Source organism: Hermetia illucens, chromosome 5, assembly GCF_905115235.1.
Source record: "Hermetia illucens chromosome 5, iHerIll2.2.curated.20191125, whole genome shotgun sequence".
NCBI lineage: Eukaryota > Metazoa > Arthropoda > Insecta > Diptera > Stratiomyidae > Hermetia > Hermetia illucens.
Window position 1 is genome coordinate 51,863,471 of NC_051853.1, and position 24,276 is coordinate 51,887,746.

The following is a 24,276-nucleotide window of genomic DNA, read 5'->3' on the forward strand; positions in this document are numbered from 1 at the left end:
AGGTGCTAGCAATGTTCCGCCTACCATAGCTGTTTCAACCACAATAGGTGGCGATCATTTCAGCAAGCGATTATAAGTGATACTAGATAGTGTCCGGATAGCTGAGTGCTTAGAGCACAAGGTTGTCGTACGGAAGGTCGCGGTTCAAATATCACTGGTGACAGTGATTTGACGTCGGATACCAGTCGACTGAGCTCTGAATGAGCACCTGAGTCAAATCAGGAAATATTCCCGGGCGAGCGCAATGCTGACCACATTGCCTGCTACATTGTACTGTAGTCCACCGTTACGGTTTTGAATGAAGTGCTCTAACACATTTCGAGGCCGTGACCCAATGTGGATTGTTACACCAATGATTATTACTGCCCTTGCCCGTGGTAACTTCCCCATATTCGTCATTCCCGTAACCTCACCCAATCTTTCCCTTTTTCCATCGACTTTGCTCATTCCCCACAACAATCCTGTGAAATTCTTTTCACTTCTCTTCCATGTTTACTCCCTCAACTGCTGCGCCCTTTACATCTGTTCTTGTTCCAGACTTGTCCGAACCTCCAGACATTCCTTTCCTTATGCCTTGCTTAGTTGAATTCCTCATTGGTAATCTTCACAAAAATGTCGGACATGGTCCCGATAGGCTTTCTAATCTCTTCCTTGTTAACTGCAAACAACACATTTCCCTCCCTCTGTGTATTATTTTCAACAAAAGTTTAGTCTGTATCAACTTCGTTGTTAGATGCCCGGAGGTACACGCTGTTTATACCAATTTCGCCAAATTCAGATTCCTCTCCTAATCATCTCTTGGCATTCCTCCTACCCCCATAGCGTTCTTGCAAAGTTTCTTTTCATAAACACTCATGCCGCTCATCTGGTCCTCATCAAAGTTCCATACTTGCCCCCCTACTATTCTTGTTTTTTATCAGTGACCTCCCTTTCGTCCTCACCTATTCATGTTTGCAGTACATTATTATTTGCCTCTGTTTCATCTCCTCTGGACTTTGCTCTCTTGCAATTCAATCTTAACTTTGGTCTGTTGGTGATTGGTTAACAAGTTGACTTTGAATGTCAGTAAAGGCTGCTGGATGTGCTATTCACTTAAACGGTCCTCAACATAATTTGCTTACTCTCTTGGCAGACAGCTCCTTTCAGTACTGACCTCTTTTCAAGACCTGGGTGTAATCTTCTATGAAAAACTTCGTTTCAACTCTCACTTCAGAAACATCGTCAATCGAGCTTCCAAAATGTCTGATTTTATCTTTACGTAAATTCAGAAGATTCGCTTTCGTATTATTGGTTTGAATGCCTGGATCGAGCGTGGAATTTCTGGTCTAAAAGGTTCACCAGTATACATGATTATTTGGCACATCTACTCTTTGGTTTTGTATGGGGCTGCAACCCCTTTCATGGCTAATTCATGATGCTTAATGGCATGGTTTCGCAGTTAAATATGACCTATGTGTTAAGTGAAGTTGATTTACTTAGATGACATCTAGTTGTATACTAGTGTTGATGGTTTAGCCGTGACATTTGCATTCAATTTGGTCTAGATAAATCCCTAATTAAAATCCTCCTCAAAGGCCAAAGGCACGCGGACAAAAACCGCGGATAAAATTCATAAGGTCCACGTGCGATTCATGGTTGGCGAAGTATCTCGCCACAACTTAAGCCAGATGGCTCAGCTGCAGCAGATCTGGTGCTTTGCGTGCACGTGCTACGCGAAACGCAGTGGCACGTCGCCTCACAATCTACGACCCCTTGAAGCGGCGTAGCCACCTGATCGACGCAGGCGCTGAAGTCTCGGTTCTTCCCATATCCCGGCATCATAATTTAATGACATTTTCGAGTTCACTGAGATGGCTTTTGGACTGTGCAACACGGGGCAAACTTTTCAGAGATTCATCCACTCTGTGCTGTGAAAGCTCTTATTCGGTTTCGTTTATTTGACTGATATTCTGGTAGCGTCTTCCTCTCACTGCGAGCATTTAGGGAACCTCGAGTGCATTTTCCAACATTTATTGCAGGCCGGTCTGGTACTTAACGTGAAAAAGTGCAAACTTCTACAATCGCAGGTGAGATTCCACAGTCATCTAATTACCTCTGATGGCATCCGGCAACCGGACCCAATCAATGTAAAAGCGATTTCGAGCTTTCCCCTTTCAAAAACTGTTTAGATTATGGGGGCACGGGGGCATGTAAAACTTCTATCATTGGTTATTGCCCAAGGCCGTCCATCGTCTGTCAATTCTTAACGCCTCCTTACCTGGGCCGAAGACCAAAGACTCCCGCCTGATTGTGTGATTCGCAGAGGCCGTCCAGCTGGTGGATGCTACACTTCTGGCGTTCCCTCAGCAAGATGCATCTCTAGCTGAATTCGTTGATGCCTGAGAGGTTGCTATAAGTGCTGCTTTTCACCAAAAAATGAACCTAATCTGGCAAACAGTTGAATCCCGCTTAACGGAACTACAGTGCCTATGATCATGAGCTATTAGTCGCGTACTTAGCAATTAAATACTTCCGGTATTCCCCTAAAGGCAGACCGTTCACAGTATTCACGGACCGTAAGCCACTCACTTTTGCTTTAAAACAGAAGCTAGACAAAGCGTCCCCTCGATAACTTCAGCATTCAACACGTGTCTGGAAAAGATAACCTAGTTGCTGATGTTTTATCATGCATTGCAGAAGTCAAAATCCCTGCCACTGTCGATTTTCCGGTAATCGCCGAGGCTCAGAAGGAAAATGCAGTTTTTCGAAGCTTGGGGGACTAACTTAGAATACACATTTAGGCAGTTTCCTATTTCCGGCTCAACATCCAGTATGTACTTCTAGATCTCAGACAAGAGACCAATGCTATATATTCTCAGGCACTTGGACAACGAATTGATTAGTCACCGTAAAGTACCTCTGGTCGTCCGTGAACAAGGTCATTAATTCTTGGGCCAGACAGTGCATTGCATGCTAGAAGTGCAAAACTACAAAGCATGTGGAGGTTGGAGGGTTCCCTCGATCCACCAAGCGTTTCCACTCAATCCACATCAACATCATTGGCTCTTTGTGAGACTCGCACGGTTTCAGGTTTTGCCTTACAATCATCGCGGTGGCCTGAGGCGATAAGTCTGAAAGACATTACTGCACCATCTTGTGCAGAGGCCCTCTGTCAAGAATGGATTCCACGCTTTGTTATATCGTCAATTATAAACACCGTCCACGGAATGCAGTTTGAGTCCTTATTTTTTTCAGAGTTTGGAAAACTCCTCGGCTTCAAACGGCACCCGACAACCGCGTAATACCCCAGTCCAATGAGATGTTTGAAAGGTGTCACAAGACGCCGAAGGCCGCTACAATGGCCCAAGATAATCCTTCTTGGTCGCATATCTTGCTACTACTCCTTATACTTGATCTCCCGGCAGCCAATCGAAAGGGGTTTACTGCAAGTCCCGCGGATTTGGTATACAAGGAGAACCTGAGACTCCTCAGCGACCCTCGTCTCGAGGTCGACTCAGGCCTCAAAACTGCGGGTTTGTTGCCGTCGGGTTGAAGCTGAAACAGCCACTACCCGTCAACTACGTCACAACCGTGGTTGACGTGCCCGGGGGTTTCGAATCCTGCGCGTATGTTCTATTTAGGACGGACGCCTCTCGATAGGAGCGCGACGCTGAGTTGTATCAACCAAGTTGAGGGAACCGTTCGTCTTTCGTTTCAGCTGGGGGTGAAGTGTTGTGGCGGAATGAACAGCTTTCGAGTTGGACCTGATATCGAAAAACAATTTTTGACAGCGACATTTTTTTTCGGTGTGAGTCAATAGAGTGCATGATGGAGTCAAGAAAGGACAGAAATATATAAATAAATAAATGTATGAAATAAATTAAATTATTCAAAAAGTTAAAAATAGTAAAAAGTTGAATTGTTTTATAAAGTCCTGTGAAGGACGGCAATTGTCGACTCGTCACATACGACGACGAGAACATTTTACCACAGTCCTTAACCGCATCACATCCAGTTCCTCTTTCATCATCGAATCATGTCGGCCGTCAATGCACTCAAACGGAGCAAAGCCGCTGGGCTTAACTGTCTCCCCACAGAGTTATTTATCGCTGCACCTGCAGCTACCGCAGATCTGATACTTCCACTGGTATCGAAATTTTGGGAATCCGAAACCTTTCCCAGAGAGCTGAAGAAGGGGAAGATTCCCAAAAAGGGCCCCCATTTTGAGTGTTTCAATTGGAGGGGTATCTGGCTGCTTCCTGCGGTCACAAAATTCATGGTTAAAGTAATCATCTCGAAAACTTGAGCGGCAGAAAGTAGGCTAGCTTCGAACAAAACAATTTTAATCAATAAAAGGCGAAACTCTTCTAAACTTGCTTGTTTTGCTCAGCTCAGGTTCAAAAATAACTTCCGAACTTTACGTTATATGGAGAATTCTCTTCGTAAAGATATTTGTCCTGATGATCTAACCACATTTTCATAAATGTTTGCTTATCAGTTGTTTTTCCAGACTAATTTGGCGTTCCCTGACCTGTGGCTTTCTCCGTAGCTCAAAACTGATCGGCTTTTAGTCACTCTAGGTCTTCGCTAACTTGCCAAGACAGGAGTGTACCAGATCTTAGTAGGTACTTTTCCAAATATTTAGAAAAAAATCACAACTGTGTTTTGAGCTCTCATTTCAGTATCAATTTAAATGAAGTTGATAATGATCTTCTATAAAATTTGTGAAATTTAGTTAGAAATCTTTTGACAGTTCAATTCTCAATAAGTAAACGCTCCTGTAGGATATCGATTGGATATCGTACCAAGTCAAACAAGGAAAAAGGAGACAGTATTTATGGAAATCTTGCTTTAAATAAATAGAACTTAATTTAATTCAGCTATAGGGATACGAAAAAGTCCTGCAATCGAAGTCTTTTCGTTGAAAAATCCGCGCATCTGTATCTAAAGATTCCAACTTCCGTCTTCTGATTTCTTTATTCTTCCTAAGAAATTCGTAGGCAATATATTCACGGCCTTGCAATGAAGGTCATCAACTTTGTCTTTAATGTTATTTCCCTTTAGAGCCATATTCTGACAACTCCATGAAAGATGCTTTCCAACATAAATACCGGGTAAATTTTCAAATACGCCTCTTCAACTGTGATTGCATAGCGTGGGGCATAATTTCCCTTAATAAACAGACTTTTCATTAAATATGCAACTGTGTACTCGCAACAAGTTAACGTAAACAAGAAGCTTTCACGAATGAAGGCTTGAAGTATTTCAGCTTGAGGCCCTTCCGACTAAATAAGCCAAACCTCCAAATTTAAAAAACACCGATTTAAAATGACAATCTGCATGAAAATTTAAATTCCTTTTTATTTTTATCCCTGGAATAAAATTATGGCAATCATATTCTTGTAAATATGAATGAAGCAAAGTAACGTGGGTGGTCGTCAGGAAGGCAAATCCTAAGCTCACTCCCTCAATTTATTATTCCTTGAGAGGAGGCATGTTTTTACTTCAGTGCCTAAGTATGGAGATTTAGGAAAGTATGCCTTGTGTGCAAACATATGGAAATGTATTCATGTCTGCAGCATACCTAGCTACGCATACGTATGGAATGTGTGGAAAATATAGGCAACCTTTCAACATTTGACTGATAACCAAATCCGTTTAGCGAAAAAGAATTTATCGAGTGAAAGAATTCCAGTTTTACTTTTAGACTTTTTTCGGGTCTGGAGGCAAAATCAAGTACAGCGTGATTGGTTTTTATAATTCTGCAGTTCAATCAACACTTTTACATGTCAATCCCATTTTCCAAACGAAATTTGTTTGCTTTTATAGTCACAAGAGTCTCATTGTCTCAAAAGGCATCTTAACGTGGTATACATAAATTGTTTCTCCAAATAATTTTCGACCTTTTTCAAGCAATTTTTTACAGATATGTGGCGAGAGTTCTGTACTAGGACTGACTTGTCGTTACGTATAACCTTGAGACTATCGAACTCCCACCTGTATAAAATTTTACTTTTTTGGAATCTTCACATGCATTTCAAAACGCTCGTATAAAAAGCACACGGTATTCCCCTGAATTTGTTCGATAGGGTAGCGTTTTGTCAAAAATCGCATTACTAATAATAAAGTGCTGCCAAGGGAAATTGCGCTGCGTCCTGGGAGAGGCGTTATGCCCCCTACTTCTAAGTACTTCTTCGTGGCATCTAGTATTAAGTATTCTCCCAGGCGGCTGAACCTAGTTTGCACAAGTGCCGGACACTGTTCTAGGACATGTATGGAGATTTCGTCCTTCTCCTCACAAAATCTGCAAATAGTTTCCGTAGATACCCTTAGTCTTCCTAGGTGATAATTTAGTCCCTAGTGATCAGTGAGTATTCCTACTACGATCCAGACTATTCTTAATGTGGTTTTAAACAATCTTTCCAGCGCTTGAGTTCGAATCTCCCCATGAGCTCCCTAGACCGTTCCATTTCTACTAGGTTCGCCCAGTAAAGTTCCCACAGCTTTCGCTCCTCATTTTTACTGCCGTAGCCATGAACACATTTCCGATTCGACAGAAGGGTTCTGATCCCTGTAGCGACATTCCTGCTTCTGTTCTGGCCAGTTCGTCCAATGCGGTTCGGGACACCGCCTAGAAAGAATAACAACCTTTTTCTAATTTAGGCCGCTCCTCGTCTCGTTGATACTCCCAGAAATTGTGGAGATCGCCTCCTTACCTGCATCTGTATGTGTTGATGGAGAGAAATCCATCCCAGGAGAAGCTTTCATCGTTTTCATCGTTTTCATTGCCCTATTGATAGACACAAAAGTTTTTTTTCCTACTATGGACCTGCAGGTCGTCGGAGCACTGGCATAAGTTCTCAACATGTGTCTTCCAAAGCAGTTTTTAGTGTAGTTTATTTTTATTTTTTTTATGGGTGGAGGTGCAAAATTCTAAAAAGATGCTACTACGCGCAACTTCTAGCTTATATCCCCGCGCGATCGCCGTGAAACATTACTTCGCGAGGAGGGATCTGGTTTGTACAGCACGACTAGGTCACGCGTCCGTCGAACTTCTCGGCCTCGATTCAGTTTCTGCAGCTTTTCCTATAGCGCAGTTACTGTTGCGTTTATCATTCTCCAATCTGCTTCTGACCTCAACATCTCCGCCACGGGATTTTAACTGGCTTGAGGGTGTCATTTGACCATCTTTTTTCAATCGCGAATCTCGGACAAAGGAACATAACATACTCGGGTCTTCTGGTGTAGCGGCGAATTCGGGATAGTGTTGAGGCTCACCCAATCCGAAACGGTGCAATTACTTTCTGTATCCACTGTGTTGGGTGGTAACTCAATTCGTCGTGTTTTCACTAGAAACATTTCTAAATACACGAGAGCAGTGTATGGGTCCAGCGGCCTTTTTCGGTATTATCCTTCCGTTGTTGCAAACTCCTGCACAGCTTCATCCTGGTGGCTTTTCGGAAGGCCCATTCACTTCGGCGGGACTCACCCCCTTTCTCCGTCCCATATGCGTTGCACACCCTCAGCACGATTGGCCGAAGTTATCCTTCTCTAGTTCACCGTGTTATCCAGTGCTCCCGCCCAGACAGAAGCCGCGTATAACAGGATCAATTTCACCACCCCTGCGATAAGCAGCCAACGCCTTTGTCCTGTTGCCCGCCAGGTCAAATTTCACCATTTGCAGCAGTGTTTTGATGGTTTCCCCTCTATACAGTTCTATCTCCATAGGGTGTTTTACAACTTCTACCACCTTCAAGTCATCTTCGGCACGGGAAGATCGAGTACTCCGTCATACATACATTCCACAGCAAGCCCCCAATACGAAGCCTTGTGGAATACCTGCTGCCACAACATATTCCTGTCGTCTGTGGACCAAACAAATCTCGCCGAGAGGTAACTCTCGATTATTCTAGCTAAGTAACCAGGGACACCTAGCTTAGCCAGGATGCCTTTAATCCAACCCTAATTGGCCGAATTAAAGGCATCGCAGACATCCAGCGTCACCATCTTGCGGCACTTATCAGGGGACGATGGCTTAGATCTACGACCGTTGCTATTGCGTCGACCCTAGAGTGCGCTTTGCGAAACTCATACTGTCGCTCCAATAGACCACCCGCTAGCTGGACGAATGAAAATAGCCTGTTATGTATCATCATCTTCAAAATTTTTCCTATAGTGCCTCAGAGACTGATATGATGTGAAGAGGGTGTATCAGGTGGTTTTTGTGGCTTTAGTAGCAGAACCAACCTATGCCTTTTTCACTGGGCGGAAAACACTACTTCTACCATGCACGATTCAAATGTGCTTATGAACTATGCGAAACCGATTTTAGCAGTCAACTTCAGGGCTTTGTTCGGAATCCCGTCCAATCCCGGAGCTTTGGTCTCCACAATTCGTCCACAGATCTCTAGCGCTTGCGCTTCCTAGTGAATGATATTATATTGATCTTAACTGAATTGATGCGCATCCAGTACTGGTACCAGTGATTCGCAGTCCAGTTTGCTTCTTTTACATAGAGTATCTTCATATTTGCACTTAGAGGAAGAGTATTGTTATCTTTTGTCGGAAGGTAGTATCCCGGGAAATGAGTTCTAATAAACAGGTATACCCTATTCTCCTCGTTATCAGTAAATGTAGAATCTCCCTTCCTCAGGCGGACAGAAGATATTTTCTTTTTTTTAAATATAGTTTTTCGAAGATTGGATGTTTTTTGGTTTCTTCGGTCCCTTCACAAAATCCCTTAAAGCTATTTCGTTTCGCCTCCCTGATTGCATTACCATACTTTGTCATTATGTTTATGTACCCCGTCCAGTCTCCGGTTTGTCTCGACCGGTTGAAGTTCGGAGCTCCGTTCTCATTATGACTAAGAACTTGTTCCACCAAGATCCTTTAATGATGTAACCTTCTTACCTGGACCACTCTCCTCATATGCGTTAATGATGACTCTATTGAGATTTACTACCACTGTATTTCGCTCTTGATTTCACTTATTTCGCTCTTGGTGTTACCTCCGATTTGTAGATGGACCATATTGTCCCTCAGGTGCTCCATATATGAGTCCTAATCTGTTCTCCTTTACTTAATGTCTTACACATCTGCATAACGATGAAGGTCTTCGTTGTTTGTCTTTTTTATGCTTTTAATATGCTTACTCACTGAGGCGGCCTGGTATCTGGGAGGTTCCGTTAGAATACGATCAGCTACACGCGACTTTAAACTACCTAATAGGCATTGCTTGCTTGTTACCTGGAATTGAGGGGATGTTTTTCGACTTCTCAGTCAAGATTTTTTGTTAATAGTGGAGCAACCTGGTGAAGGATGTGGATTTCATCACCCTCTAATGGACTTGGTAGACAAGAAGCTTGGCTCCTGGAGAGTCATACATCAACCCCAGAGTGAGGCAGGTTGTTTCCCTGAGAGCCCTATTCCGCATTAGTATATTCTGCAGTCCACGACTTCCCCCTTATTTGCACTAAATTAAATTGTGTTTACCGGTGACCATTTTTAATTAATAACCATACCTAACATTACAACTATTTGGTTGGCTTGGTTTGGTTAGTTTCCTTAACAGTTAAACTTAATCTAAGATATGATCTGAGGACTAAATTTGAGGTAGGTTATATTTGGCGCGTTCAGTCTGCATGACGTGGATCGTAATCGGGTTAGGATGTTTTAAGAAAAATCTGTCGATTATGAACCGGCCGTCCATAGATTGCAATCTTATGGTGGAAACAGGTTTTAGACTCGTTATCAACGCTGCTTCCAAACCAAGGAGATTAATAAACCCGAGTGGATTTCTACACTTAAATTAGCCGATCCGGACTAGAAAATGCAGTAGCAATATTATTTTAGGTGTGGAAGTCGTTGAGAAGATTATTCAATAACTTCTGGGGAAAACAAAACCCTTTTTAGCTCAGGAGACGAAGCTGGGCTGGGTATTATCTGTTAAGGTCGCGTTGCTCTTCAAAGTGTAAGGTTTTGCGTAAAATGTTTCCGCGGCTGACTCCCACATGGCTCTTCAATGTTTCTTCGAGGCGGAAGAAAAGCAGGATGAATGCTGTCGGCGAACAAATGGGGGCTGATTTACCAAAAATATGCATTATATTACCGACGATCCTAATATTGCGCCTTTTCTTATCATTCAATTTTTAGCACATAGACAAGAACGAAAAGCTCCGTACGAAAGCTAAGCCTAAGAATGATTTGCTGCAGATACGGCTTAGATGAAGGAAATGCAAATCTGTAGCTTCAGTTGAAACACAGGAGAGAATCAGAAATATCAAAATACAACCATAATACATTTACACGCCAATGAGGTATGCCAATTCAAGAGTACATTCTCACCACTCTTTTGACGAGGCACCTAGTATTTTTTGGCTGTCCGAACTTTTTATCAGTTAGCGAAGCATGAAGGACAGAGATACCTAAATGTAACAGGGGCGCTACTTCTTGGTGAAACCGAGGTAACACAAAAAAACAAGATTTTGATAAAAAAAATGGCAAAAATGCTGCACTCTGGCGGTTTTGGTCTACATAAATAAGCACCGAATGACTCCTGCCTGTTGGATGGAATCCCTGAAATGAGAGTTACATGAGATACCACGAGACTTAATAATCGCTACAAGTAGACTAATTGGTAACCCAGGAGAGGACCATTTCTATCTCAAAATTGTGAAATATAATTCAAAAGAAAATCTAACCAAAATATGTCTCCTGACGAAAATTACCAGGATTTTCGATTCACTTAAATGGCTAGTGCCAATGCCGATTGTTGTAAAGGTAATAACATAGAAAATTTGGCAGTGGGATACCGATGACGATATCTCCTCGGAAAGCGGATCGAGGCTTAGTAATTCTGCCTTGAAACGCTTCCCTCGTCTGGACCCATACGTGTCCTTCGGTAAATTAATTATACCAGAGGGAGCCATTGTAAGTTTCAAGACGTTTCCGACTGGTAATTTACCGTAAAATCATTGATCGCGATAGGGAAGTGACCCTGTGGCTAGTTTCTTTAAAGACCGTGCAAACCCTCTACAAGTAAAACTGACATCACCGAAGTTGGAACTGACTAAGATTCTTTTGATGGACGAATTAATGAGCCTGGTGTCTTCTACAAATGAATGAGGCGGTCCTAAATTGCTAAAGCGACTCCACAATAATAGTCCTCAACTTTTTAAAAAAAGTCAAGCGACGACGGCTTTACGGTTTCTTACCAGGGCAGAGGCAAATCGTCAGACGCTGCCTCACCTCTGCCCTGGGAGCAGCGTGACCGTAGCGGCTCGCAGATGTTGAATGCTCCTTTATATAATTCGTAGAACACGACATGCCTACGAATATTTCAGCTCTGGCCAAGCTCTGGTCAATAAGGCGGATTTGCGCTCAATATAATTCGTAGGCATGTCGTGTTCTACGAATTATAGAAAGGAGCATTCAACATCTGCGAGCCGCTACGGTCACGCTGCTCCCAGGGCAGAGGTGAGGCAGCGTCTGACGATTTGCCTCTGCCCTGGTAAGAAACCGTAAAGCCGTCGTCGCTTGACTTTTCTTAAAAAGTTTGGGTGCAAGCCCTAAGCGAGGGGTCCGTGGACCAGAAAAGAGGGAGTAAGTTGCTCCCCAGTTGGTCCGGTCCTGCATTAAGTTGATGCGGACTTAGGACCCCCTTCATTCTCAAAACGAATAGTCCTCCATTGGAGCTAGTTCACGGACCAAGAAAATAGGCATATCTAATGATGTGAAAATTCTAGAACAACATTCAAGTTTTTCAACAGTCTGCGGTTCCTAGAGAACATATACATATTCAGCGATCAAAAGCATCTACCCCGTCGCTGGTTTAACTATCCGAGAGGTTTATACATTGCAGCATTTCTGCAGTCCGTAATTAGATGAGGGTGGGACACTGCGTACTAAATGAGAAGGTAATACGACACAAACACGTGTAAAGTGTGCCGATAAAAACGTGATTAACTTATGACCAATTTACCTGTAGTTCGGATTACGCTAGTCCCCTAAAAACACGGATATCAAAAGGGGTTTGTGTTCCGATGTTACTAGCGATCCGAGAAAGTGTAGAAAACCAGTTGGATCTGAAAATTGCGGAAATGACAACAGCGGAATGCAAGGAAAACCGCATTTAGGTGGCTTGTGTAAAATATCCGTGAAATCTTCGAAGCGGCATTAGAAATCATCCTAATTTTTCAAAAGTTCACAAGAGTATTGTATCAATTCCCTGAGTTTGACGCCGCTGGCCCTGCTTCCCGGAAATCCTGAAAACATTGAAGCCTTAAGTTCTGGCCACTTGTGGATACATGGTCCAGAAACCGTCAAAATATGACGCGGATTTAATTATCAGTAGCAGCAGCTGAGGGCGTTACGTCAGTCTGAAGAATACTTACCGAACCTGCAGGTTTGATCGATAAATGACAACGGCAACGCGAAGGTGAAACCTGATGCATTAGTTCTTATTAATGACAGGAAAATTCTACTGATAAAGTGGTCACTAGATCACATGGGAATCTTCAACATGAAGAGGAAGGAAGAATTCGAGTTGTCACTGTCCACCAACACTCGCTGGAAACGCTGTTTGGTGTAGTGAGTGTATGCCCTTTGCCCATCGAGACCCTAAACGTTTCTGAAGGCATATTGTGACAAAAGAAAGCAGTAGGTGAAAAACTGTCAATGGCGTTGCGAATCTCGAACCTCGGGAGAAACAAACATAACAGAAGAAACGCTTCTTTGAGTTTTATAGTTTTTTCAGGCCGTAGCAGGCAACCGATCTCATCTTCAGAACCTACCGCGAGGTTGTTAATATTTTTTCCCTAGCCATTAGCCAATTTTAGCTGACTGTCTATTAACACAGTCGACTCCGACGCCCTCGCATTCTCGAACTTGGAAGGACGTCATTCAGCGGAGGCACTTGGTTTTGCCGTATGACGCCTCCTTTTCACCAAATGGAAGTACGCCTGGACACTTTAGTAATTGTTGTGGCAATATGTTTGCTCTGAGTTTATCTACCCTCGCTATTTTGAAACTTATTCCCGACATTAATCCTTGGCTTTCCGGAAGCTCTGTTCTCCACTTTTCTCGGATATTGTATCCTCCTGTTTGAAACATTAGTCAGCGTAGTTCTTGCTTTGTCAATTGAGTCACCCTATTTGTGTCAGTGCCTTTTAATGCCTACCCTTTTATTTTAACTTTGATCCGGCGTATTGTAATCCTCTTATCGCCCGTCCACTCTACACGCCAAATTTTGAAATGGTTCGTATTTTGATGTGGTGGGGGCTTCCGACTAGTCATATAAATGGTATAATGTCCTGTTTTATTTACTTTGTAATCGGTCTTCCTCTTCTATTTGGACGGATATTCATCCATGACGTTTGAAAGCATATATTGACTACCTCCCACTTTACATTATTGTCCTTTGTAATTGTCACAATCAGGTATATGAGGCTATTTCTTTGACCGTCTGTCTGTCTACATTTCTGTTAACCAGTGTGGGGAATTAAATTAAATCACTCGGTTAGTACTATTCGAAGTAAATCTCAGTGTTTAGGGTGGGGTTTTGTAAAAAGGGTAAGCCCAAATCGAGGACCCGTTTTCAAAAAATACCCAACCGTTAAATTTGAAAAAGAACTAGGTTGTTGCCCCTAATATTATATAAGCCATAATAGAGCTTGTTACTGGAAAGCTTGGTTGGAATCGTATTAATATTAACAAGGTTACGATCGTTCCAAGTTGCCTCCTTCTCGTTGATTTAACCTACCATTAGATATCCTATTTAGAATATCCGTATCACATTAAAGCGGATAGTCCGACATACCTAACATATATACGCTAAGGCTACACGGGCAATGCACCCATGAAATGCATAAAGAATTTAATTCTGTAATGATAATTAACAATAACTGCAACAACTTTCAACTTTGACTTTAAACATATTCCCACGTTTTACAAGATAAGGCGATATAATCAAAAGTACCCAAATTAATGTTGAAAGTAAGAAGCGCTTGACGTCGAAACCAAATTTATTTCACTTCAAGAACTCATTTAGGATTAAGATTCCGTTCCATTCAAAGCATGACCTCGTACATCAAAAGTACAATGGTAACGGCAAACTTCATCAAGATAGAAGAACCTTTCCTTCTCGAATCCTTTCCCTGACACTCTATTAAAGTCTTCCTTGATTCCAGCACACACGTGTACCGAGCCCATATATCACACTCTCAAAAACACTGTTCAAGGAGAGTTGATCCGATATCGAAAGCTAAAATTGCTGTATAAACTCTTTCTTTTCTCTCTACCATTCAATTTCTTTCGTTTCGTTAGTTCTGCTGAAAGGATGAGGGACTTCATTGGGATACTGTGTCTAACTGAAAGGAGTCTTCGCTAGGGTGCATTGAAAGCAGATGATTGAAGATTAGACATGATCCTGCTTGTAGAGATGATTTGCCTTTGTTTCAAGATTTTTTTATTCTCTTAAGCGTCCTTCCATTGGTTAGCTTGTTTTTAGAGCGTAGCATATCATCCATCCATTGAGCCATCCAGAAAACTGGCAGAATGGATTTACGCTCGTATAATGTCCGTTTCGAGAAGTTTTAATTGAGTGTATTTACGTGATGCTAAGTTCATGTATCCTCGTGTAAAACGTTCCCTTTGGATGGCTCATTGGCATGCATCAGGATAATGGTTCGCCTTTATTCTGCGTCTTTGTCCTTCGGAGGTTCAGAAAATTCCCCCAAGGAAGGAAATTCCAAGTGTGGAATTTATTTTCAACTTGCATCTTTAGTAAACTTGGATTTATTATTTATTAGGTAGTTGAGTACTTCCAAATTATTGAAAGCAAGATATAAGTGTGTGTGAGGGTATTTTTCATCTGTGTTCATATCTGTTAGAATAAAATCCAGGAAATAAGAAAAATACTGGAAAATTTGAATTAGGAAGATTTCTTTTAGAAGAAAATATTAAAAATGAAGCTGCCTTTTAATGACTACAAGCACCTACATATATTCAATAGTCGCCTTACTAAGCACTAAATTAAGATAATCAATGGGGCTGATTAAAACTCCTTCAAATTCCTAACCCAGATCAAAATTCTTATTTATTTTTAAATCCTGTTCGAAATTTTTCCGTCGACCTCTATTCCTTCAGAAATATTTTTATGTTCGCTGACATTGCGCTATAAGGGGTTGACTGAAGTTTTTTTTGTTGGATAACCTCTACTTGCTCTACTGACAGTAAAGTTTAGCAGAAGTCCTTAGGTCTTCTGGTAAAAGCAGCTCATGTGCCTTCCGATATTACAGGAAACAGTCGTTTCGATGCACAAATCGTGAAAATAATGCAAAGCAGAAGCCATATAGTAACACGAGATACCTGCTGAGTATATTGCGTTAATTATTCTCCACCTAGCTCTTCTAAAATAAATTTAGGGATAAACTTCCTCTGATTTATATAGGATCGAGTTTTATGGCAGATACACATGGTGAGGATCCTTTTCAGGCATTATTATTCCCCTTCGCATGTTGCGTCACCAGTAGAGAACAGATCCTATGTAGCTGTTTCCAAAGAAGAGGGCTAATATGCTGTCTATTCGGTACCAAAAATTTCGCTACCATAAAATTTGTTGTGCCTGTAATAAACTTGTCGTGTTCCCAAATGAAAAACCAGTTCGTATGGTTTTCAATACGAAAGGAATCTGCTAATTCCAGGTGTGGGTCCCGGTTCTGCCAATCGTGACCAGATCTCTTTCTTGCAAGTGCATTAATTTTTCGTTCCCCATAAGGCATGTCACGCTGCAGAATTTAACGTCATTTCAATTTCGAGGTCGTAAAGTTTTGCTGGCTTTTCCGACCTTAAACCTGGGTGATGCAATGGCTTGCAGGTGCTGGCTGCCAATAAAGATTTTAGCACGCCTGTTTTTTCTTTCATACATTCTCTCTGATGAACTTGTTGGTCGCATACACTGCTACCTGGAATGAAGTCGAGTGTTGGGCTGGAGATATCCTTATAACACTGCCCTGTTCCATCTTCTGTTTGGAACATATCTGTGTATCGGTTTCTGAGAGGGCTGTTTCGCCCGGAGTTCTAAACCTAGTTATTCAAATATTGATCGTAGGTGCCAACAGACTATTTAATTGCATTCTTCGTGACTCGCGCCTTGCTTTATTATAAGGGCCAAGAAAGCCAGTTGCAGCGACACGTTTAAGGCAAGAATGAATGCACGGCTTTTAAACGCAGAGACAACCGGGTTCTGGAGGCTGGGATAAGCCTTCTGTAGCTTCGTTCTGATCTATCTTCCGTCACAACAGTAGGGATAAATAGACGACAATGGACCTCGCTATTACTCGATATATCCGGTATAATATGCGTGGTTTTAATCGCCCTGTCTTAGCTACGGTTTTTCTTCTGGTGAGAGTGCCCGGTTGCGGTGTTTGTGCCTATTGTGGTTTGTTTCCAGTATCACTCCCAGGTACTCGACCTCATTTTATACTTAACTGCGTACTCCAAAAGAGATGAGAGGATTCAGCAAATTTAATGCTCCTTACACCTTTGGGCGGACTCTAAGAGCGTTTACAAGAACATTCCCATAATAACAGTATTGATATCGTTACTGTATTCCTGGGCAGAATATCCTGCTATGTTTTTCTAAAACCAGTAGTTTGTCTATTATAGGGTCCCGCATCAATGGGGACAGAACTCTTTCTTGTGGACATCGGCCACATAATGGCATATATAAGCTCGCATTCTAGTTCGTGGTAGAGATTGCAATTCTTGATACTAGCTTTTGTGCCGCTCTTTCATAGGATTCCACCGGTTCGTAAGCATGGAGCTCAAAAGCTTCGACAATTAAAAAGGTCAAATTAGTCCTTTATGCAGTAGCTTGGGGTTTTTCAAACCCTTGGTTTGCTGAGAAAGCCATTCCAACCTGCTACAACTGAAGTGTGAAGCCTTTCAAAATAACAAAGAAATTTATTTACTGAACCATTGGACGGCAAAATGGGATCTCCCCTGTTAAAGACAGACATAGTAGTAGTAAAGCAGTTGCTTAGAGAAGTGACAAAAATCCCCTCTACAAACGGAAAATAAAGCTCGAGAGATGAAAATTACAACCAGGATCATACCACGTATCATAAAAGATGACCTTAAATACCGGAGTTGAACGAGAAAATTCTCTTCAACCGTCAAAATGAAAGGGGGTTTGCACACAGTTCTCGGAAAATTAAAGAAAAAATGTTCAAACTGAAACGAGGAAATCATCCCTATTTGGCGATGGTTTGGTTAGGAGTGTCGTACCAAGTAGTCACTCAGTTACAAACTATTACTATTACTACTACTGTTTTAGGGAGAGTAATAAAACCAATAAAATAAAACCCTGTCCTTGAAAGAAATCGCTTGACAACCAAGAAAAAATCAGTGCTAAGACATAAAGTAAGGTTGACCCAACCTTTTTTAAAAGCTAACTTTTTCGACTTTATCGTTGCTAAATATTAGCACTGAACTTTATCGTTCAGACTATCACTATCAATCCCCGAAATATCGAAGTATTGAAAGCTGATTTGGTGAGCACAGCAGCCTCTGTACCGCTAGAAGTATTGCGTGCGCAAATGGTAGATATTTTGAATAGTTCTATAATTTTCGGATTACTAGGTAGGTCTAAATCATGGGGGTTTCATTTCATTTATTAAATATTTCTGTAAATTAAGGGAGGAGTTAAAAAGAGAGCAGAACTAATGGGAAGACTATGTATATTCATTCATAAGAGTTAAATGATCGTGAGTTCTACTTAAAGTTAGTACCAAGTTCGATAATTTTCAACCGTCTTTGTTTGTTCTATCAAACAGAACCGATTCATCCATCGGGATTTCGTAACTCCTTTTCATTTGGCGATTTGAAAAAAGAGCCTTTTGTAGGGTTCCTTAAATTTCTTTGTCGGTTCTTGCCTGCAGTCCGCGGGGTTTCTTAAGCATCTCAATTGGGTTAACAGAAACGCACGGAATTTTTGAGCAAGCATTTCTTCAGGCAACATGTTCATTTCTTCAGAAAATCTTCTTCACGAGTTTCATTTTTCTTCAGATAAGGTAGCTAGTATCTCGTAAATGGAGCATAGTGCGTTCGCCATGTCTACGAACCAAGATTCTCGGTTAGACGAAATGCGCTCTACCTCTCGCCTACACTTCAGATACACACCCTGTTGACGCTGTCGAAATCGATGAACAGTAAGGGAAACGGGGGTCTTAAGTCCGCACCCTGTTCCACAATGACTCACAGGGTATTGACGTGGTCGGTGCCGAGATTTCAGCGCGAAAAGCAGCCTACTCTTTGTTGATGAGGCTTTTGAGATGCCCTTTTATGCGTTCCAGGATAATTGCAGCCATTGTCTTTTCGACGGCAGGAAGCACGCATATATCGCTCCTATTTTTGCACTCAATACGTGTACCTATCTTCAGCCGAATGACGACCAGCCCATTCTTTCACTCACTGAGAAAGGTGTCAGCGATTTACGCGTGAGTGGAAGAAGAAGCTTTGTAGATACAGCCGAAAATTCGGTGAACAGTTCCGCGGGGAGACCGTCAAGCCCAGCGATCCTGGAGCTGAGGCGCATCCCTTTTGCTTCCACTCGCAGCGTCAATAAGAGCCTTTAGTTCCCAACGCTCCTTGATCCGCTTTCATGTCCTGGCAGTAAGCCAAGTCGTCAGCCTCATTTGCACCGGAGAGAAGAGGACTTTTACTGGCGGCCCACTGCGGCGAATTGTTCAACATGTCTGCCGTCCCGTCGGGCCCCATAAATGAACCATGTGGAGCGCCGAGGATGGAACCTTCATACCTGTGCGAAAAGCCGCGAGCGTAATAAACAGGCGAAGGCATGTGACTATCATGGTCTCACTTGAGGGCGATGTCAGTGTCTTTCTTGTTTTGCACTTGCAAAAGACAACTCCGCGGTATGATAGATCTGATTCGAGGAATTTTGCGGGTCAGTTGAGACCCAATTGACCTTATGGAAAAATTTCTGTAATTTCTGCAATATGTCACCAATGATAAGGCGGTGGCACCTACAGATAGCCACAAACCTATCTTACTATAGTCGAAAAGATGTTCGGAGCCATAAGGGAGGAGATGCCTAGCAAATCAGATACAATCACAAATTGTATGAATTATTTAAAGAGCTACCATTATCGACACTAGTAAAAATCCGAAAATTGCAATGCGCTGGCCACATTGAACGAATGGACGAGGGACGGATTCCGAAGCGAGTGCTGAACGACATGTCCGATGGTTGTTGGCCAAAAGGGAAGCCAAGAAAACGTTGGGAGGACTCAGTGGACGCAGAACAAATCCAAAATGGTCTATCTGGAATACATGGTTTTTGGACGGAGATAATCCGGGAGGTCAACGCTTAATTTGAACTGTAGCGCAATCGAAGAAGATGACTGCTGAAAAGACTCTTTTGTGTTTTGTGATATGTTCAATGACCCAACTCATATTCCTTTCTACGTTGCTGTAAACGTCGTTGTGTTTTCGGTCCAATCAGAGGCTCATTTCCCACATTAAACTTTAGACAGATTTTCAGCATGATTTATAACCTGGAGGATCACTCGTTTTATCTCTGATTACGACGCATCGAGCCAGCCATTCCCCCTGTCTTTTCTGTTTTGTACAGCGTAGAGTTGAGACGAGAAATCGGCAGGCGTTAAATTAGCAGGCATTACCGAGGTTTTTGTTAAAGATTGTAATGCCGAATATCCAAACCCCAGTAGGACATATACTACCCTTTAATTTATTTTCTATATAACCAGCTTCCTTGTTACATTCCTTTCTCCAACAGGTCCCAACACTTTTATCTAATCCAACTGAAACTTGACGCAAAAAAAGGAAATGTAAGCCTTCCTGGAATGAGGCTGATTTCACTCACGTTAAAGCTCTGGAAACTGGCAACTAAACCGGTGCACGAGAGTGCAATGGGATGTGGAGAGGTGAAGCCCCTTATATTTTCAATACCAGCATCTCCACCGCCATGTGACCTATTATTACTTTTCTTCGGTTTGGAACTACTCTTCTCGTTTTTAAGGTTTTGTGTAAAATAAAACCTTATTAAAACCGGTTTACTGTCTGTTGCATTTCTCACGGAAACCGTCATAGCAACTGACACGAAATTTGGTGGGAAGGTGGGAAATGTGAACGCTCACGCTTACAGTGTGCTATTTCATTCTACTCCGAATTTAAGGGGGGGGGGTCCCTATATACTTCAAACGGAGGTGTACATTTTTTTCCAGTCAATTATTAGCTAGTATTTTCCGATACCGGTCTTAGTTTTAACATTTGTTGGAAAGGGGGGGAGTGCGCGGGGTTGGCAGTGATCATTTCTCTGACCCATTCTCAGAAACGAAATACCCTCCATGCTGATACCTATTCAAATAATAGTCTATTATTATAATTATTGATAATTGACTGCGCAACCCCCCTTAAGTTCATCTTAGGATCACTCAGCAATGTAGTTCATGATTCTATCAAGTTTCGTGAAAATCACAGTATTACTAACAAAGTGATAATGAGTCAAATTTGTCGCTTCTGTGCAAATTCAAGAGGTTGCATGTTAATCATCATCATCAACGGCGCAACAACCGGTATCCGGTCTAGGCCTGCCTTAATAAGGAACTCCAGACATCCCGGTTTTGCGCCGAGGTCCACCAATTCGATATCCCTAAAAGCTGTCTGGCGTCCTGGCCTACGCCATCGCTCCATCTTAGGCAGGGTCTGCCTCGTCTTCTTTTCCTACCATAGATATTGCCCTTATAGACTTTCCGGGTGGGATCATCTTCATCCATACGGATTAAGTGACCCGCCCACCGTAACCTATTGAGCCGGATTTTATCCACAACCGGACGGTCATGGTATCGCTCATAGATTTCGTCATTGTGTAGGCTACGGAATCGTCCATCCTCATGTAGGGGGCCAAAAATTCTTCGGAGGATTCTTCTCTCGAACGCGGCCAAGAGTTCGCAATTTTTCTTGCTAAGAACCCAAGTTTCCGAGGAATACATGAGGACTGGCAAGATCATAGTCTTGTACAGTAAGAGCTTTGACCCTATGGTGAGACGTTTCGAGCGGAACAGTCTTTGTAAGCTGAAGTAGGCTCTGTTGGCTGACAACAACCGTGCGCGGATTTCATCATCGTAGTTGTTATCGGTTGTGATTTTCGACCCTAGATAGGAGAAATTGTCAACGGTCTCAAAGTTGTATTCCCCTATCCTTATTCTTGTTCGTGCTTGTGTTTGACCAGTGCGGTTTGATGTTGTTGGTTGATTCGTCTTCGGTGCTGACGTTGCCACCATGTATTTTGTCTTGCCTTCATTGATGTGCAGCCCAAGATCTCGCGCCGCCTGCTCGATCTGGATGAAGGCAGTTTGAACGTCTCGGGTGGTTCTTCCCATGATGTCGATATCGTCAGCATAGGCCAGTAGTTGGGTGGACTTGAAGAGGATCGTACCTCTTGCATTCACCTCAGCATCACGGATCACCTTCTCGAGGGCCAGGTTAAAGAGGACGCATGATAGCGCATCCCCTTGTCGTAGACCGTTGTTGATGTCAAATGGTCTTGAGAGTGATCCTGCTGCTTTTATCTGGCCTCGCACATTGGTCAGGGTCAGCCTAGTCAGTCTTATTAATTTCGTCGGGATACCGAATTCCCTCATGGCCGTGTACAGTTTTACCCTGGCTATGCTATCATAGGCGGCTTTAAAGTCGATGAACAGATGGTGCAACTGTTGTCCATATTCCAACAGTTTTTCCATCGCCTGCCGCAGCATGTTAATACTACCCGAAATTGGATATTCATGCATAATATATGCATATACTACGTGATAGGTACTAATGTCAAGTCAAATGTTTTTATAAAAGAAATATACAAAACCTTTCATACCTGAAGCGTCCAGCTTCCGGTTTCCCGACTTGTTTTCCTCCCATCGACTCGCTGCGGCCTGCTCAGCAACTTTGCATCACCGGACCCCTTCTTTAGCTGTTTACCTCATTGGTCACCTTCAGGCCAATAATAATAATAATCGTTGGCGCAACAATCCATGTTGGATCAAGGCCTTGAAGTGTGTTAGAGCACTTCATTCAAGACCGTTAACGGTACACTACAGTACACTGTAGGAGGCAATGTGGTCAGCATTGCCCTCGTCCGAGATTATTACCCTGATTTGACTCAGGTACTCATTCACAGCTGAATTGACTGGTGTCCGACATTCAGTCACGATACAAATCCCACTGCCGCCAGCGACATTTGAACCGCGACCTTCCGTACGACAGCCTTGCGCTCTAACTACTCAGCTATCCGGACATAATTCCTTAATGTATTTGTAATTGTACAACCGTTTGATGATTACACAAGGCAGTGGGATTCATCTTTCTTGTTTTGTACCCTTCGATCTGGCGGTGATAGGACTATGATATACCTTGACTGTCAGAACAAATTCGAATAGTGTAAAGGCTGTAGCCCCGCTATATTTTTCACAAGGACTTGGCCAAATCCACTACCCGGTTTTCTTGAAATATTTTTACATCCCTTTCCGTGGCATTCTGACCTGCTCATGGAGATTATGTTTGAATTCCCCAAAAACCCGTATCCATCAGGCGATTATTTCTCCTTTCTGTTGATACTATGCCTGGAAATGTTGCTACCTCCAATAATTTCTTCCTAGTGTTCAATGTGAGCCAGTTTGGGAAGAACCATAGTGGCCAATAGTGGACCCAATTTCGATGAGCTTTCCAGTTTCTTATTTCTTTCTTCGCCGAGAATTACCCTGCTTGAAATTTTGCAACGAAATGTTTAAGTTTTCATTATGGAGTGCGCGTTATCTACACGGGTTTCTCTAAGGATATTGACTCTGCTAACCACACGATACTTCTCTCTAAGCTATCCTGACTTAGCAGTCTCTTATTATTCTTTATATGCCTGGTGCATTGCCTCTCTAACCCTTCTTGCAATGTTTCCTGGTTGACCCCAAGGATCTATTTTAGCTCCAATACCACATTCATTCTACATTAACGACCTCCCCTCTCTCCTTACTGCCTGTTGCTTGCTTTACGCCGATGACTTTAAGCTCTTTTCTTCTGAGGACTCGAACTTTTTCAGTCTGATTCATTGGTCCTCTATTAATGTGTTACTTTCATAAATCTCCTTCCACTCTGTTTTCCGATTCTTTCGGCAACCATCCTTTAACATATGCGGGCTCCATCCAGGACCTCGGTGTAATCTTCCCTGATAAGCTCTGCTCCGGCAGATACTGCTCCGAATTCAGCAATTGCGCTTCCAGTAAGTTTAAGTTCAAATTGTGGATCACCCTAATCTGTGTTCTAGCCCTGTTCCTGCAATGACTATTATCTTGTCCTTGAAAAGTTCAACGAAATTTCTGACGATCTCCCTCTTTGAGAAGAATTTCCCCTGTGTGGACCATTTTACACGCCTTCACTCTTTTAACTTTCCTTACTTGAAGCTGCGCAGAGGCTTCTTCGGTATGTGTACTCCCTGGAAACTTTTTACCGGGCTGATGGAGCGCTTCTTCTCTAGTGGCGTCATATACGGCACGGCTTCGCAGGACTCGAGCTTTATTTTTACTTCCGATTCCGAAGCTCTTGTTATAACGCATTACAACCTGGTCCGTTGGACTTTTCTTCCTAGTATAGTTTTAAGCATACCCTGAAATTGGTAAATAAATTACAGTTCGAAATAAAAACGAGATGGCGGAGTATCCATTCATACAAGTAAACATAGAGCTAAATCCTTTTTCTCTTTTTCGCTTCCAGGCCGACCTCGTCCAAACGTAACGTGGTACCTTGACAACTCCGTAATTGACGAATCATTTGAACATCGGAAAGATGGTGTCACGATAAACCATCTATCATTTCCCAATATCGGGAGGCAGCATCTCAACTCTCGCCTCGTTTGCATGGCGAGCAATACAAATCTAACGCCACCAAATAGTAGAGTCCTTATTTTAGATGTGAATTGTGAGTAGCAGTTACTGCATGGGAAAGCGTTAAACTGCAACATAAACTTTCATCTTTTCCACAGTAAAACCCGTCGCTGTACATATCCTGACGAAGGAAAAGGCACTATCGGCGGATCGCCAATTCGACGTGGAATGTAAAAGTTCGGGTTCTAAGCCGGCTGCCATTATTACATGGTGGATGGGTAATCGCCAAATTAAACGACTGCCAAAAAATGTAAGTGTGGAACAGGAAGTAAAATGGTATGTTCTTACGTAGCCTGCATGGGTTTGCTGAGAAGTATGTTTGCAGCCTAAG

At 42.5% G+C, this 24,276-nt stretch overlaps 1 protein-coding gene across 1 annotated transcript in view; it reads left to right on the top strand.

Annotated features, from left to right (window-relative positions):
* LOC119657775 (neural cell adhesion molecule 2) overlaps positions 1 to 24,276 on the top strand; it is a 641,753-nt gene that overhangs the window by 525,420 nt on the left and 92,057 nt on the right. Inside the window, exons 8-9 of the mRNA XM_038064845.1 lie at positions 23,776 to 23,979; positions 24,044 to 24,195. Coding sequence (XP_037920773.1) covers positions 23,776 to 23,979; positions 24,044 to 24,195 — 356 coding nt within the window. The remainder of the gene's footprint in view (positions 1 to 23,775; positions 23,980 to 24,043; positions 24,196 to 24,276) is intronic.